Source organism: Eptesicus fuscus, chromosome 9 (assembly GCF_027574615.1).
Source record: "Eptesicus fuscus isolate TK198812 chromosome 9, DD_ASM_mEF_20220401, whole genome shotgun sequence".
Lineage (NCBI taxonomy): Eukaryota > Metazoa > Chordata > Mammalia > Chiroptera > Vespertilionidae > Eptesicus > Eptesicus fuscus.
This window is the reverse complement of record NC_072481.1, coordinates 31,005,547-31,018,244: the sequence shown is the minus strand read 5'-3', so window position 1 is coordinate 31,018,244 and position 12,698 is coordinate 31,005,547. Positions and strand designations below refer to the sequence as shown.

Sequence of the window (12,698 nt, the reverse complement as noted above, 5' to 3'; positions counted from 1 at the left end):
CATGTCTGTAAAATGTCACCCCGTCAAGTAAAGCTTTCCCGGACCATTCCCTCTATCCCTTCTTGTCTTACTTTTCTCTACAGTTCTTATAACCACCTGACATACACTGTTACTTTGCTTCTGCCTTTATTGTCTGTTTCCCCCTCTGAACAGTAAGCTTCATGAGGATATGGATTTTGGTCTAATCTATTTGCCGCTCTGTTCATTGCTTAGAAAAATGTCTGGCACATAAATTAACTGACATACAAGAATAAACCGGAAGTAAAATGCCTTTATTACCATAGCTCTGTAATTGGCCAAATAAACTGAATTAAGCTGTTGCAAGAACATCTCTACAATATTGAAGAATAAAACTATGTGTGCAATCGGCCTTCCACATGCTTGGGAATTTCTTCAGCTCTCTCTAGTTCTCCACCCTTTTATCTCTCCATGGTTTCACCCAATTTCTCTTCCCCTCAGGGCCTCTGAACAGAACTTTCTTTAACTATCTTCAAGTTGGTTTTCACTCCTGGAAGAAATGGCATGACTACTTCTTCCTAACGCAAATCTCCTTTCAACTGCAGAACACAGCCCCTCAACTGATCATCCCCTTTTCATCTTTATTCTTCTCTTTTTCATCAGCCCCTTCTGGTCTGCCTACAAAGAGAATTAAATCTGCTACAAGTTAAAACCAAAACAAAAAAAGTCAACTTTTATCTTATCCTTCCCATCAGTAATGTCACCCCCTTTAGGTCACTCATGGTAAAGCAGACACATCCACTTACAGATTCTACTTCCTAGACTTATCCCTGCCACTCAGCTCTGCCAACTGCTTATGCCCCAATGGCTGCAATTACACACTGATGGCTCCCCCAAATCTCTAGTGCCATTCTCCACTTCTCTCGAGAGCATCCTATCCAAACCATCCACTTCACATGACTCACAGGGATCTCATATGCAATCAAATTAACTTCTCTTGACTTCCTCTGTTTCCTCCATCTCCTTCCATGTTTATTTCCCGTAAGGACTAGAGATTCACCATTTATCCTCTTTCTCAAGCAACAATCATAGGGTCATTCTATAAATGTTCCTACTGCAGTCATATATCTAGTCATAAAGACTTGCCTATTATACCACATAAATGCCATTCTACCACCGCCCTAAATTTAGAACCTGTTGTCTCTTCTCTCAAGCACTGTCACAGCTCTGAACAGGTCTCCCTGAACTTGGTTTTTCCTACTTCCATTCTTCTCCAATGCAGGCAGAGTAACTATTATAGGTAATTCCTGGCTTATAAACTTCCTGTTTTTCCATGGTCTACAATACAATGTTGGGATTCCTCAATGTGACCCTTCTTTACATATTTCTCTCCCTTATCCTTGGCACTAGCCTCACCTGGCAACTATATTCCCAAGAGGGGCCATGTACTTTAGTGCTTCATTCATTCCCTGCCCCCACCTCTGGCTCAGAGTGGGAATGACTACCTAGGGAATGACTACTTGTTTACCTAGGGAATGAGTACTCTACTTGTTCACAACTCCCAGCTCAAATGTCACTTTCAGTGAAGCATTTCCTAATCTTAGGACCCCAACCAAATTTAGTCAATTTAACCACGTTTCTTTCCTAACCTCCACTCCACCGAAGTGATTTTTATAAGCTTCTGTATTAATAGTTATAACTGTTAAACCATGAGCCTCTTAAGGGCAGAAATAATACCTAATTTATCTTTGTATCCTCAGAACTAATGCCTTCCACAACATGGACTACTGGGAATCAAATTCACCTTAGCATAAACGGATGTAGGGATTAACAGAAACTAATTTAGCTTCTTCTTTCCTCTTCCTGAGAATCCCCCACTACTAGAGCAGAAAGAGACGTGATTCTCTAAGTTTTCCAAATAATCAAAAATCATAAAATAAATTGAAATATTCCAAAGGCTGAGACATCATTCCTTCTTATTATAAATCTCATAATGCTTCACATAATACCTTGTAGGAATAAGCCAGGCTTGGCAAGAGAAGTTAATCAAAATAATAGAATCATTTTCTGCAATTCATGTAACATTATATTGGGACACTAACCTCAAACCTCCTGCTTTGAGGAAGTTCTCACAGAAGGATTTTGCACAGTTTCTTGCCATATCATCATCAGCTGTTGGCATGAGTTTGGAGCTTAGAACCTTGGAAATAGATGAGCACAATTAATCATCCCAACTTTTCTAGCAGAAATAATTCCTTTACTAAATAAAATAATCAGACAACTCAAGTCACAATCTCTTTAAATGCTGCATGCCATTTTTCCACCCAGAAGTATAAGGAGGCTGATGTTTCACAAATAAATAATCACATTTTCCAAGTTCTATTTACTAAGCAAGAAACCAGCAAATGTGAATGTCTCTGTCTCTTAGGCTTAGACAAGAACAGATGATATGCTAGATATGTTCTTTAAAAAGTATGTAAGTTAAGCCTGGCTGGTATAGTTCAGTGATTGAGCATCGACCTATGAACCGGGAGGCATGGGTTCAATTCCTGGTCAGGGCACATGCCTGGGTTGTGGGCTCAATCCCCAGTGTGGCAACCAATCAATGATTCTCTCTCATCATTGATGTTTCTATCTCTCTCCCTCTCCCTTCCTCTCTAAAATTAATTTTAAAAAATTGTATTTTTTAAAAAAGTATATGTTAAGTTTTATAAAACAGCCCATTTCTAAAAGTGCTAGATGAGTCCTCACTAATGATTCTAACTTCTTCCTACTTATTGAGCATCTAGGTATAAGCTGAGGTACTTAACATGCATTATCTCATCTCACTATGCATGGCATATGTACAGTATTTAACTTTATAGGTAAAGACTGTGACCTGAGAGGTTTAATGACCTCCCATCCAAGGTCACATGGTTAGAATTTAAATCCAGATGTATCTCACTTTTATAACACTGCAAATTTTAAGTAATTATTAGCACAATTTGGACATATAAGCAACAAGTAGACCATAAAATGAATGAATCTAATTATATAATCCAAATTAGATTGTCAGATGAAATAAAACTTGGAGAAAATGTCCAACCAGGTACCCATTAGTAATTATGCTTTATCATCACTCAAAATCTACTCAAGATAAAATTAATTTGATAATAAGGCTGCTTAGGTATTGCTATGGATTCTTTAATAATGAACTGCCTGGATGTAATTTCCTAGGTCAAAGTAAGATCATCTAGGGCTTTATTTTCTCCAGACCTAACATGCACAAGGGTCCAATCCCCGACCCTCCAGGAGCAAGACTGTTTCCACCTGGTCACTCTCCCACATCGCTTTGTTAATGCTTGGCTTTCAAGCCTTAGCATATCCAGCCTCTTCCTATGTCTTAACTCATAAGACCTGGGAGCAACTATCTTGTCTTTCCAACTCTGACCCCCTAACTATCACAATAACTTGTAGATGGTAAGTATTTAGTAAATGTTTACTGAACTAAATCTACTTGTTTAAAGCTACTTTGGAGGAGGAGGGTAATAAAAATATTCTTTTGCTCAAATTCTTCCAATGGTTTTTTTAACCTTGAAATAATAATGTTAACATGTCTTCTGACAAATTCCTCATAAAGTTGCATTAATGTCAATAATTACAATTTTTTTAAATAAAATGTATTTAATAGCACTAGTTCAGTAATTATGTATAATGTCAATTATTAATCCTGAGCCTTCTTGCTATTAAATGCATTTAAAAAAATACACAATTGTAATAGAGGAAGATAATGACACATTTTAATAGATAAGGCTTCCTAATTATTTATTTAGAAGCTATTTTGCAAGTATAACATTGCACATAAGTATGAACTGAAAAAAATTGAGCATTTACCAAGGCAAAAACCAAAATATTTCAATTTATATTCTATTTTGTACTTTTTAAAAACTAAGTTTTAACAGAGCAAACCTGTTAACGTATTTCTGTCATCGGAAAGCATGATTCTACAAACCAAAACAAAGTGAAAAGAAATAGGTTTCTTACTTCTAAGTTGTAAAGCACTCTGAAGGTGGACATTCCTGGAGCGAAAGATCGAAAGAGACTCTCTAGAATTGAGCTGGCACTTGGCTGGTGCTGCTGCTTTGAAGAGAGTGATGGAGATTTTGAAGACTGAGAGCTTGTTTCAGACAGCAATGTTTTCTAAGTTAAGAAAATGAAAAAGAGAATGTATGTCTTAAAAGCACAAATTAAAAAGAAACAGATATCTGTACACATTCTGATAGTCTTTTCCTTTTAAATATAATCAACACCAACGACATTTTCTAAAACTTAATCTCATAAAACCACATCACTCTACAGTTATTAATAAGACACCAAATTCTATCTCACAAACTACATGCTCAACAGCATGACAATCCTATTTTAAACAATATCAACAAAGTCATCTTAATTTGTTTTTGTGTTTTTAAAACTTGTACCTCTAAATACTGATAATGAAATTATAAGACTGCAAAAGTGGTAATTTTGAGAATTTTTTGAACTAGTACTAGTGATATGTTTTATTACATTAGTTCTCTCCTCCCTCAAGCTAATAGATAAGCCAAATATGACAGATTAAGTTGATCTAAATGTCAACCACTGAAATATAAAATTCATAACTTAATTCTAACAACTTTGTTATAAATTAATTTATTCTGAGAACATAAACAATGTTATGGATTAAACACAATTTCAATCCTATCTAATAAAAGAGTAATATGCAAATTGACCATCACTCCAACACACAAGAAGGCTGCCCCCATGTGGTCAAAGGTGGCTGCCCCCATGTGGACACAAGATGGCTGCCACAAGATGGGAGGGACCAGGCCTGCAAGGGAGGGCAGTAGGGGACGATCAAGCCTACAGGGGAGGGCAGTTAGGGGTAACCAGGCTGGCAGAGGAGGGAAGTTGGGGGCGACCGGGCCTGCAGGGAAGGGCAGTTGGGGCAGACCAGGCATGCAGGGGAGGGCAATTAGGGGTGACCAGGCCTACAGGGGAGGGCAGTTAGGGGTAATCAGGCTGGCAGGGGAGCAGTTAGGCATCAATCAGGCTGGCAGGGGAGTGGTTAGGGGGTGATTAGGCTGGCAGGCAGAAGCGGTTAGGAGCAATCAGGAAGGCAGGCAGGCGAGCAGCTGGGAGCCAGCAGTCCTGGATTGTGAGAGGGGTCCCAGATTGGAGAGGGTACAGGCTGGGCTGAGGGACACCCCACCCCAAGTGCACAAATTTCGTGCACCGGGCCTCTAGTATATACATAAAGGAACGATATCCTAAAAACTAAATAAAATGAATTTTATATATCAACAGTGAGAAACTGAAAAGATAACCCAATCACAATCAGAAAGGCATCATGAGAGGAGAATCAGAGCCAGAGTCTAGTTCTGGCCAAGATACTCCATTCTCTCTGGGCTTTGGTTTCCTAACATATATCATGAAGGTGAAGTAGATGACATTCAAGACTCTTACAGTTTTAAAGTCTGACATAATTTTTCACTCCATCTAGATACTTTAAAAGCCAACATGAAGCCCTGATTTCCATTTATAGAGCAAGTATTTTTCAAAAGAAGAAAAATCATTAAGAAAAAGATGATATCAAATGATTGTAATGTGATTTGGTGTTGTATTTTCACTGAATCATGATATAAAATTCCATGCCAGTGAATTAACCCCCCTAGAAACCCATACCTTTCTTCCTAAAGAATCCAGTTGGTCAAGGGCTTCCTGAATGGCTGGATCAGTGGGTATTAAGAGCAGAAGCTTTCGTACTCGTAGAGTTATCCTGAAATTTTTCAAATTTGAAATTTTTTCAGATAAGTCACAGTTTCAATAAGAGTCATTTAGTATGAGATGTAAAGTAAATACATTTCAAGGGAAAAGTTTCTTGGTTCCCTATATTTATATTTACCTTGGCTCCTCTAGATTGGCAAGCTGGTAAAGCATGTCAAATACATTACACACAAGTGCCATCACAACACCAGGAAGGGATTTCTCCTGAGGGAAAGAAGGCAAATATAAATACAAATTCACAAAAGAATTTTCTTTCTTAATCAAACGTACAATACAAATGTTAGTTCTGAAACCTGGTCACTGTGAAACTGGAGGGGAGCACAGTGCTCATCTGCATGAAGCGCACATGTGAACGGTCGGGGATCTCCACCTTCTAGTGTGCTTACTACCTGGGCTCTCTCATACCCACCTGCTGGTGGGGGCTCAGGTGCCCAATGGTAGGCAGAAGAAGAGAGATAAAACAAAGGTAGGTGTAATTACTAGAATGGAGAGTGGGCACCACTGAAAGCTGACCAGAGCTCATCAGGAGGAAACAAGGCAATGAATGACTTAAAAGCAAAATGAAAGTCATATATATATACCTACATATGTATGTATATATATGTAGGTGTGTATATATATATATATATTTTTTTACATATATATATATATATATATATATATATGAACGCTCACACACAATACATAGATATATATGTAATCTAAGTGATTTTTCTAAAGGTAGGAAAAGAATATAAATGCATAGAAGAGACTCAGATGTGATTAAAGTACTATTTTCTAGTTAGAAGGAATAAGAAACTAGACATTCCAAAAATGTATTTATATAAGTGAAGATTTTTAATAAATTCAGAATAAATATGAAATAGTATAAACATATTAAACTTGAAGATGCTACATACACTGTTTCTGTTGCTAATTAACTGTCATAATACCATTTCTGAATAAAATTTCTTTCTTAAATTCTTGTTATATATAAACACTGTCTAGTTATTTTAAAAAATCTACAATACTAATACTAACCCTGAAGGATCATTTGACATCATCTATAGCAATATTATGCTAAGTTAAAAACATACAGTCACACACAGACCTGAAGGCCAAGTGAAGACAATATCTCAAGGGGAAGTGATCACATGTACCAACTCTGATGAAAGGTCAAGAAGATGAGGATTGAGAGGCTGAAGTAAGAGATAACCTTGAAAAGAGCGTAAAAAGAGGACAGCAAAAGAGTTCAAAGAACTCTTTCAAGAAGCTTTGCTGATCTGGGAAGGAGAGAATAGGGCAGGAACTGGAGGTGAAACTGGGGGAAGAGAAAGCTTTTTTTTAAGATGATAGAAATAACACAGCATGTGTGACTGCTAATGGGAAAATCAATGACTCAATGCAGAGGTGAATGAGAGGAGCAGCAGCAGTGGCCAGGCAGAATGATTTAGGACTCAGAAGAGTCTGTGGTCCAGAAGATTGATAAATTGTATATCTTCTCCCAATTCATGCCCAGTGCTTCCCAGGGATACATTTCTGAAGAGTCAGGATTTGTCTGAGAGGAAAGGACACAATCATCCAAATCTATATGGGCTGAAGACAAAAAGATATTAAAATCCTGTTTTAAAATAGAAATGACTTATCACTCAATACCTGCTCCATGGCATATGATGAACTAAAAACCCCACTGCTGCTGCTGCTGGAGCTGGTGGAGGAATCTGCGGAGCTCCCGGATGGGGTCCCGCTGCCAGAAGTCTTCACCGTAAGGACCTGTTCATCAGAAAAGCCCAGCTGGTGGAGTAGCTTTTGATCTTTATTTACTGTCAGCTGCAAAAAGAGGTTTCTTAATTACTGAGAGGAAAAGGAAGAGGATAGTATTAGTATCAGGCTAAAGGGCCACAGTTTATTTAAACCTACCAGACTATCATTTGTAAATATCTGTATATTATCCACAGGACAGCACAACTGCTTGGCTATCTTCCACCGGACACTCCCTATGGTTTCATTACTGTGAGCCTGTAAAATAAAATTAAACACTGTTGTAACGCATTTATTCCTTCATTTAAACAACTGTTAGTGAGCATCTACCGTGTGTTGGGCACTGTTCTAGAAGCCGAGAACAGCAAAATACCAAAGACAAGAATACCTGCCCTTGCGAGGCTTCCATTATGCTGTAAGTAAAAGTTCTATTCCCTCCTCCAACCCTCTTCATCACACATGAAATAAAATCTCAAGCCCTTCTTCCACAGCAGGTCTTCCATTCTTTCTTTCCCTTTTTCACTGTCATTCCAGCCACCTTGCTTGTCATGAACAAGCCAAGCAAACCCCCATCTCAGGGCCTGTGTACCTGCTGCCCTTTGTTTGGAATGTCCTTCTCCAGAAAACGCTTGCTCTGTCACCTCATCCAATTCTATGTTCAGATGCCACAGCCTCAGACATTCCATGCCCATCTCTATAATGTGATTACCTCTACAGTGATCCCACAGCGTTCTGCAATAACCATCACATCTACCAGCTTATTCTCTTTTATTCTTAACTAGAGGCCCACTGCATGAAATTCAGCACAAAACCAGCAGTTGGACATCACTCTCACAATCTGGGACTGCTGGCTCCTAACCGCTCATCTGCCTGCCTGCCTGATTGTCCCTAACCGCTTCTGCCTGCCAGCCTGATCATCCCCCTAACCACTCCCCTGCCAGCCTGATTGATGCCTAACTGCTCCCCTGCCAGCCTGATTGCCCCCAACTGCCCTCCCATGCCGGTCCGATCATCCCCAGCTGCCCTCCCCTGCCGGCCCGATTGCCCCCAACTGCCCTCCCCTGCCGGCCATCTTATGACGACATGGGGGCGGCCATCATGTGATGATATGAGGGTGTCATGCGAGGGCCACATAGGCTTTTATTAGTATAGATGATACTCACCAACACCTGATAGTGTATTATGTATTTGCCTATATGTCTACACCCCATCAGTTCCCTTTCATTTCAGGTCTTTATTCTAAATTTGTTTACCAGCTTTTAGAATAGTCACTCATACATCTTTATCAATAGTGTTGTGAAAGTAAGACAATACGAAGATGGCCACAAAGCTTAATGTAAACCTACCTCTACAGTAAAGGTATCTTTGGTAGACTCATAAGTAACATTAAGCGTTAGAAGATGTCCATGAAATGAGGCACCATGAGGTAGAATAGTTCGTAGAACAGAGTAAAAATCCTTGAAGAAGATAGTAAATCAAACAAGTTAGATTCACAGTGCCACTGTTAAATATCTCAAAAATACATATCTAACACATTGAGTCTAATAATGGGATGATTCAGTTGCTTTAGAAAAAAAGAGAGGCTTACCTCTATAGTGATCACATAGCGTTCTGCCAGAAGCAGCAATCTCTCAATGATTACAAGTTTAGTGGATCTATAGATTAAAAAAATTTTTAAACATATTTGAAATGAATTGCTGATTTGAGCTCAATTCCACTCTGTTTCACCAAAACCCCAATCAACAGGTAGCAGTCACTCGTCAAAGACTAAAATTTGCAAAGACTCAACTTCCCTTTCACCCTAGGAGGAGGTAACGCAAGCAGGCCACAGCTGCAGCACACAGATGGCATAAGGGAGAAGACTGACCCCCCCCCCCCACATTTCCCTTCCTGTTCTTTTCTTTCTTCTTTTTTAAACAGTTGTTCCATAAATAGAGGACCTGGGTCTCTGGGTATCCAGGCCCATTTGTCCATCAATCCACCAAGAATAAAAAATCAGTGAGCTTGACTCTCATTATTTTACAACTAAAATATACTACATAATTCTGTAAACACATGGAATCAAAGTTCTAAACTGCCTGAAAATTAGAAGACAAATGCAAACCAGGAAGTATTCCACAAATAAAAGTTGCTATTTGGTTTTTTAAAATAATTTTTATTTTCAATTATAGTTGATGTACTATATTGTATTAGTTTCAGATGTACAACCCAGTGATTAGACATTTATATCACTTACAAAGTGATCACCCTTATAAATCTAGTACCCATCCAACACTACATATTTATTACAATACTAGAGGCCCGATGCACGAAAATTTGTGCAAGAGGCCTTCCTTCCCCTGGCTGTTGGCAACAGCTTCCCTCCAGCACCAGGGACCCGGGCTGCTTCCCTCCTCTGGCCGCCCTCTGGCACCCGGGACCCAGGCTGGCTTCCCTCCGGCCCCGGCTTCGTCTGGAAGGATGTCTGGTCTAATTAGCATATTACCCTTTTATTATTATAGATTATTAACTATATTTCCAATGCTTTACTTTATATTCCATGAATATTCTATAACTATCAAATTGCACTTCTTGATCCCTTCACCCTTTTTACTCATTTCCCTAAGCCCCTTCCCATCTGGCAACCATCAAAATGTTCTCTGTATCTATGAGTTTGTTTCTATTCTGCTTGTTCATTTTTTGTTTTTTAGATTTCATATATAGGTAAAATCTTATGGTATTGTCTTTCTCTGTCTGACTTATTTCACTCTGCACAATGTCCTCTAGGTTCATCCATGTTGTTGCAGATGGCAAGATTTCATTCCTTTTTTATAGCTGAATAGTATTCCATTATATATACACACCACCTTTTCTTTATCCACTCATCTACTGGTAGATACTTAGGTTACTATTTGTTTGAATTAGGCTAAGAATGAGGAGGAAAGGAAGAATAAACAATTATTCATCTGTGAACATTCTGCACAGTTCAAACTTAAAATACAAGAATTTGTAATCTAAGGGTTTTCAAAGAACTTAAGAAATCAACACATAGGAGACATAACCATCTCTGGGACAGAAAACACACAGCAAGGGAGCATGGAGTTCTAACAGACTCTGAAAATGAGACTTGAGGTCTCCTTTAGTCAGACTTACGAACTCCTTATCATGTGAAATATAGTCGGCCCTCCATATTTGTGGGTTTCGCATTGTGGATTCAACCAACTGTGGATCAAAACTACTTGAGAAAACAAAATCCCAGACAGTTCCAAAATGCAAAATTTGAATCTGCCATGAGCTGAACACGACACTGAATCCACACAAATGAAGTGATGTGTAGGCATACCCTGCTGTAGCCTACATGTAAACATAGATTAGTGCCAATACTACACCATTTTACATAAAGCACTTGAGCATCCTTGGATCTTGGTGTGTGTGTGCACGCGCGCCCTGGAAGCAACCCCCCTTGAATACCAAGGGATGACTCTAATAGGACTGACTCCAACATCCAGTACTCAACATAGTCACAGTCCCTTCCATAACTTTACTGAAGAGAATGCTACATGTGTTGACAATGAGATACGAAAAATCCAAATGCCTTTAAATATTTGCTATTCCGGAAAGTCTACTTCAAATAGATATATTTCTAAAACTGAAAAGAGATACCACCATTTTCTAATACTTGATTAGCAGTATTGGAAATTTTACTTGAAAAGAGTTGGTTAAATACATATTAACAATTCTGTTAAATACATTTAACAGAGTTCTGAATTCTTTCAGTCTATAAGCAGGCACCGGATTTGATATTCAGATGGAAAATCTTTAGGAAATATCTAAGTGCTATAAGTGCATTGTTGAGTGCACTGTTTTAATTATGCTCAATAATGAATTAATCGCAGACATCACCATAGCCCACTGAACAGCTGAGAGAACAGATCCTCCCCCTTGAGTTGGAACAATTATGGTGACTAAAAAGTTCTTTCAAAACTGGTAAAATAATATAAAAACAATGTCCTGGTTCAAATGCAACACTGATATTATACATTTTTATTAACTCTGTTTTTAAGGTTTATAATAAAAATATTTTAAAATTATTATGTGGTTTTGCAATGTAGTCAAATATGAAATGATTTACAATAAAAATCATTTAGTAAAAAGGAAAAACCCCACACTTATGAACCCCAATAGTTCATAAATGCATTTCTATTCTGGTTTGTCAGACAAATGAATCATTGAGAATCTAGGTCATAGAGATGGACTACAATTTATAAACATATAATTAAGAATTCTCAAAGCAGATTCTTAGTGAAAGTCTATTTGAGAGATACTGCCAAGCAGGTGGGAATGCAAAAGCCATGTTATGTGTTCTTATCATGAGTTCAATATACAATCACTTTCTGCAATTTTAAAAAGAGGTTCTAGAGGGTTGAGTATTATTGGCTGCCTTCATATTAATAAAGCATCACTATACAATACTCATTTTTAAAAAGATAAAAAGTGTGAGCAAGGATATTGCTTTGATTCCATCTATCTTACTAATAAAAGAGAAATATGTAAACTGACCATCACTTTGCAACACCCACAGCCAATCAGGAGTGAGTATGCAAATTAACCCAACAAAGATGTCGGCAGCCCCACCCCCCGGCCGCTCCAGGCCTCTGGGCAGCGCGCCTCCTCAGGGCCTCCCTGCTGCGTTCCACACCTGTCAATCATCCTTGCAGCCTCCCTGTGGCCCAGCCCCCAGCCTCAGAGGCAACCCTCTGGTGCCTGAGGTAGTAGCTCCCAGTGTCTGGCGTCTCCCTCTACCCCACCCTTGCCCCGCTGCTCTAGTAAACAAAACCATAGCATTGGAGCAGCCCTGCGGGTACAAACGCATGCAGGAGCTCACTCGGAGCACAGTTAGTGCGCCCCGGGATCCCCAGGCCAGCCAAGGGGCGATGGTGGCAGCTGTGGCGGCAGCGGCAGGCGGCTCAGCTTTGTTTTGAATAGATGAAAGAACCCAAATTATCAGATCTCCCTCCTCCCTATCTCACCAAATCAAGAGGGGAGGGGCGATGGGCATGGAGGGAGGGCAGGCGTGCAGGAGGTGGAGGGCGGAGGAGGATGAGGAAGGGGGCCAGTTGCATCCCACTTTCACAATGGGAAAGTGAAATGCACTAGCGCACCCAATCTCTCCAGTCCTCCCTGCCTGCCTCGCTCCCCCAATCTCTTCCCCTCCGCGC

At 39.3% G+C, this 12,698-nt stretch overlaps 1 protein-coding gene across 1 annotated transcript in view; it reads right to left on the bottom strand.

The window, feature by feature from the left end:
• USP24 (ubiquitin specific peptidase 24) overlaps positions 1 to 12,698 on the bottom strand; it is a 137,176-nt gene that overhangs the window by 49,683 nt on the left and 74,795 nt on the right. The window contains exons 25-32 of the mRNA XM_008139495.3: positions 9,089 to 9,155; positions 8,847 to 8,957; positions 7,660 to 7,758; positions 7,396 to 7,569; positions 5,879 to 5,964; positions 5,659 to 5,752; positions 3,982 to 4,137; positions 2,061 to 2,158 (exon numbers count right to left, since the gene is read on the bottom strand). Coding sequence (XP_008137717.2) covers positions 2,061 to 2,158; positions 3,982 to 4,137; positions 5,659 to 5,752; positions 5,879 to 5,964; positions 7,396 to 7,569; positions 7,660 to 7,758; positions 8,847 to 8,957; positions 9,089 to 9,155 — 885 coding nt within the window. The remainder of the gene's footprint in view (positions 1 to 2,060; positions 2,159 to 3,981; positions 4,138 to 5,658; positions 5,753 to 5,878; positions 5,965 to 7,395; positions 7,570 to 7,659; positions 7,759 to 8,846; positions 8,958 to 9,088; positions 9,156 to 12,698) is intronic.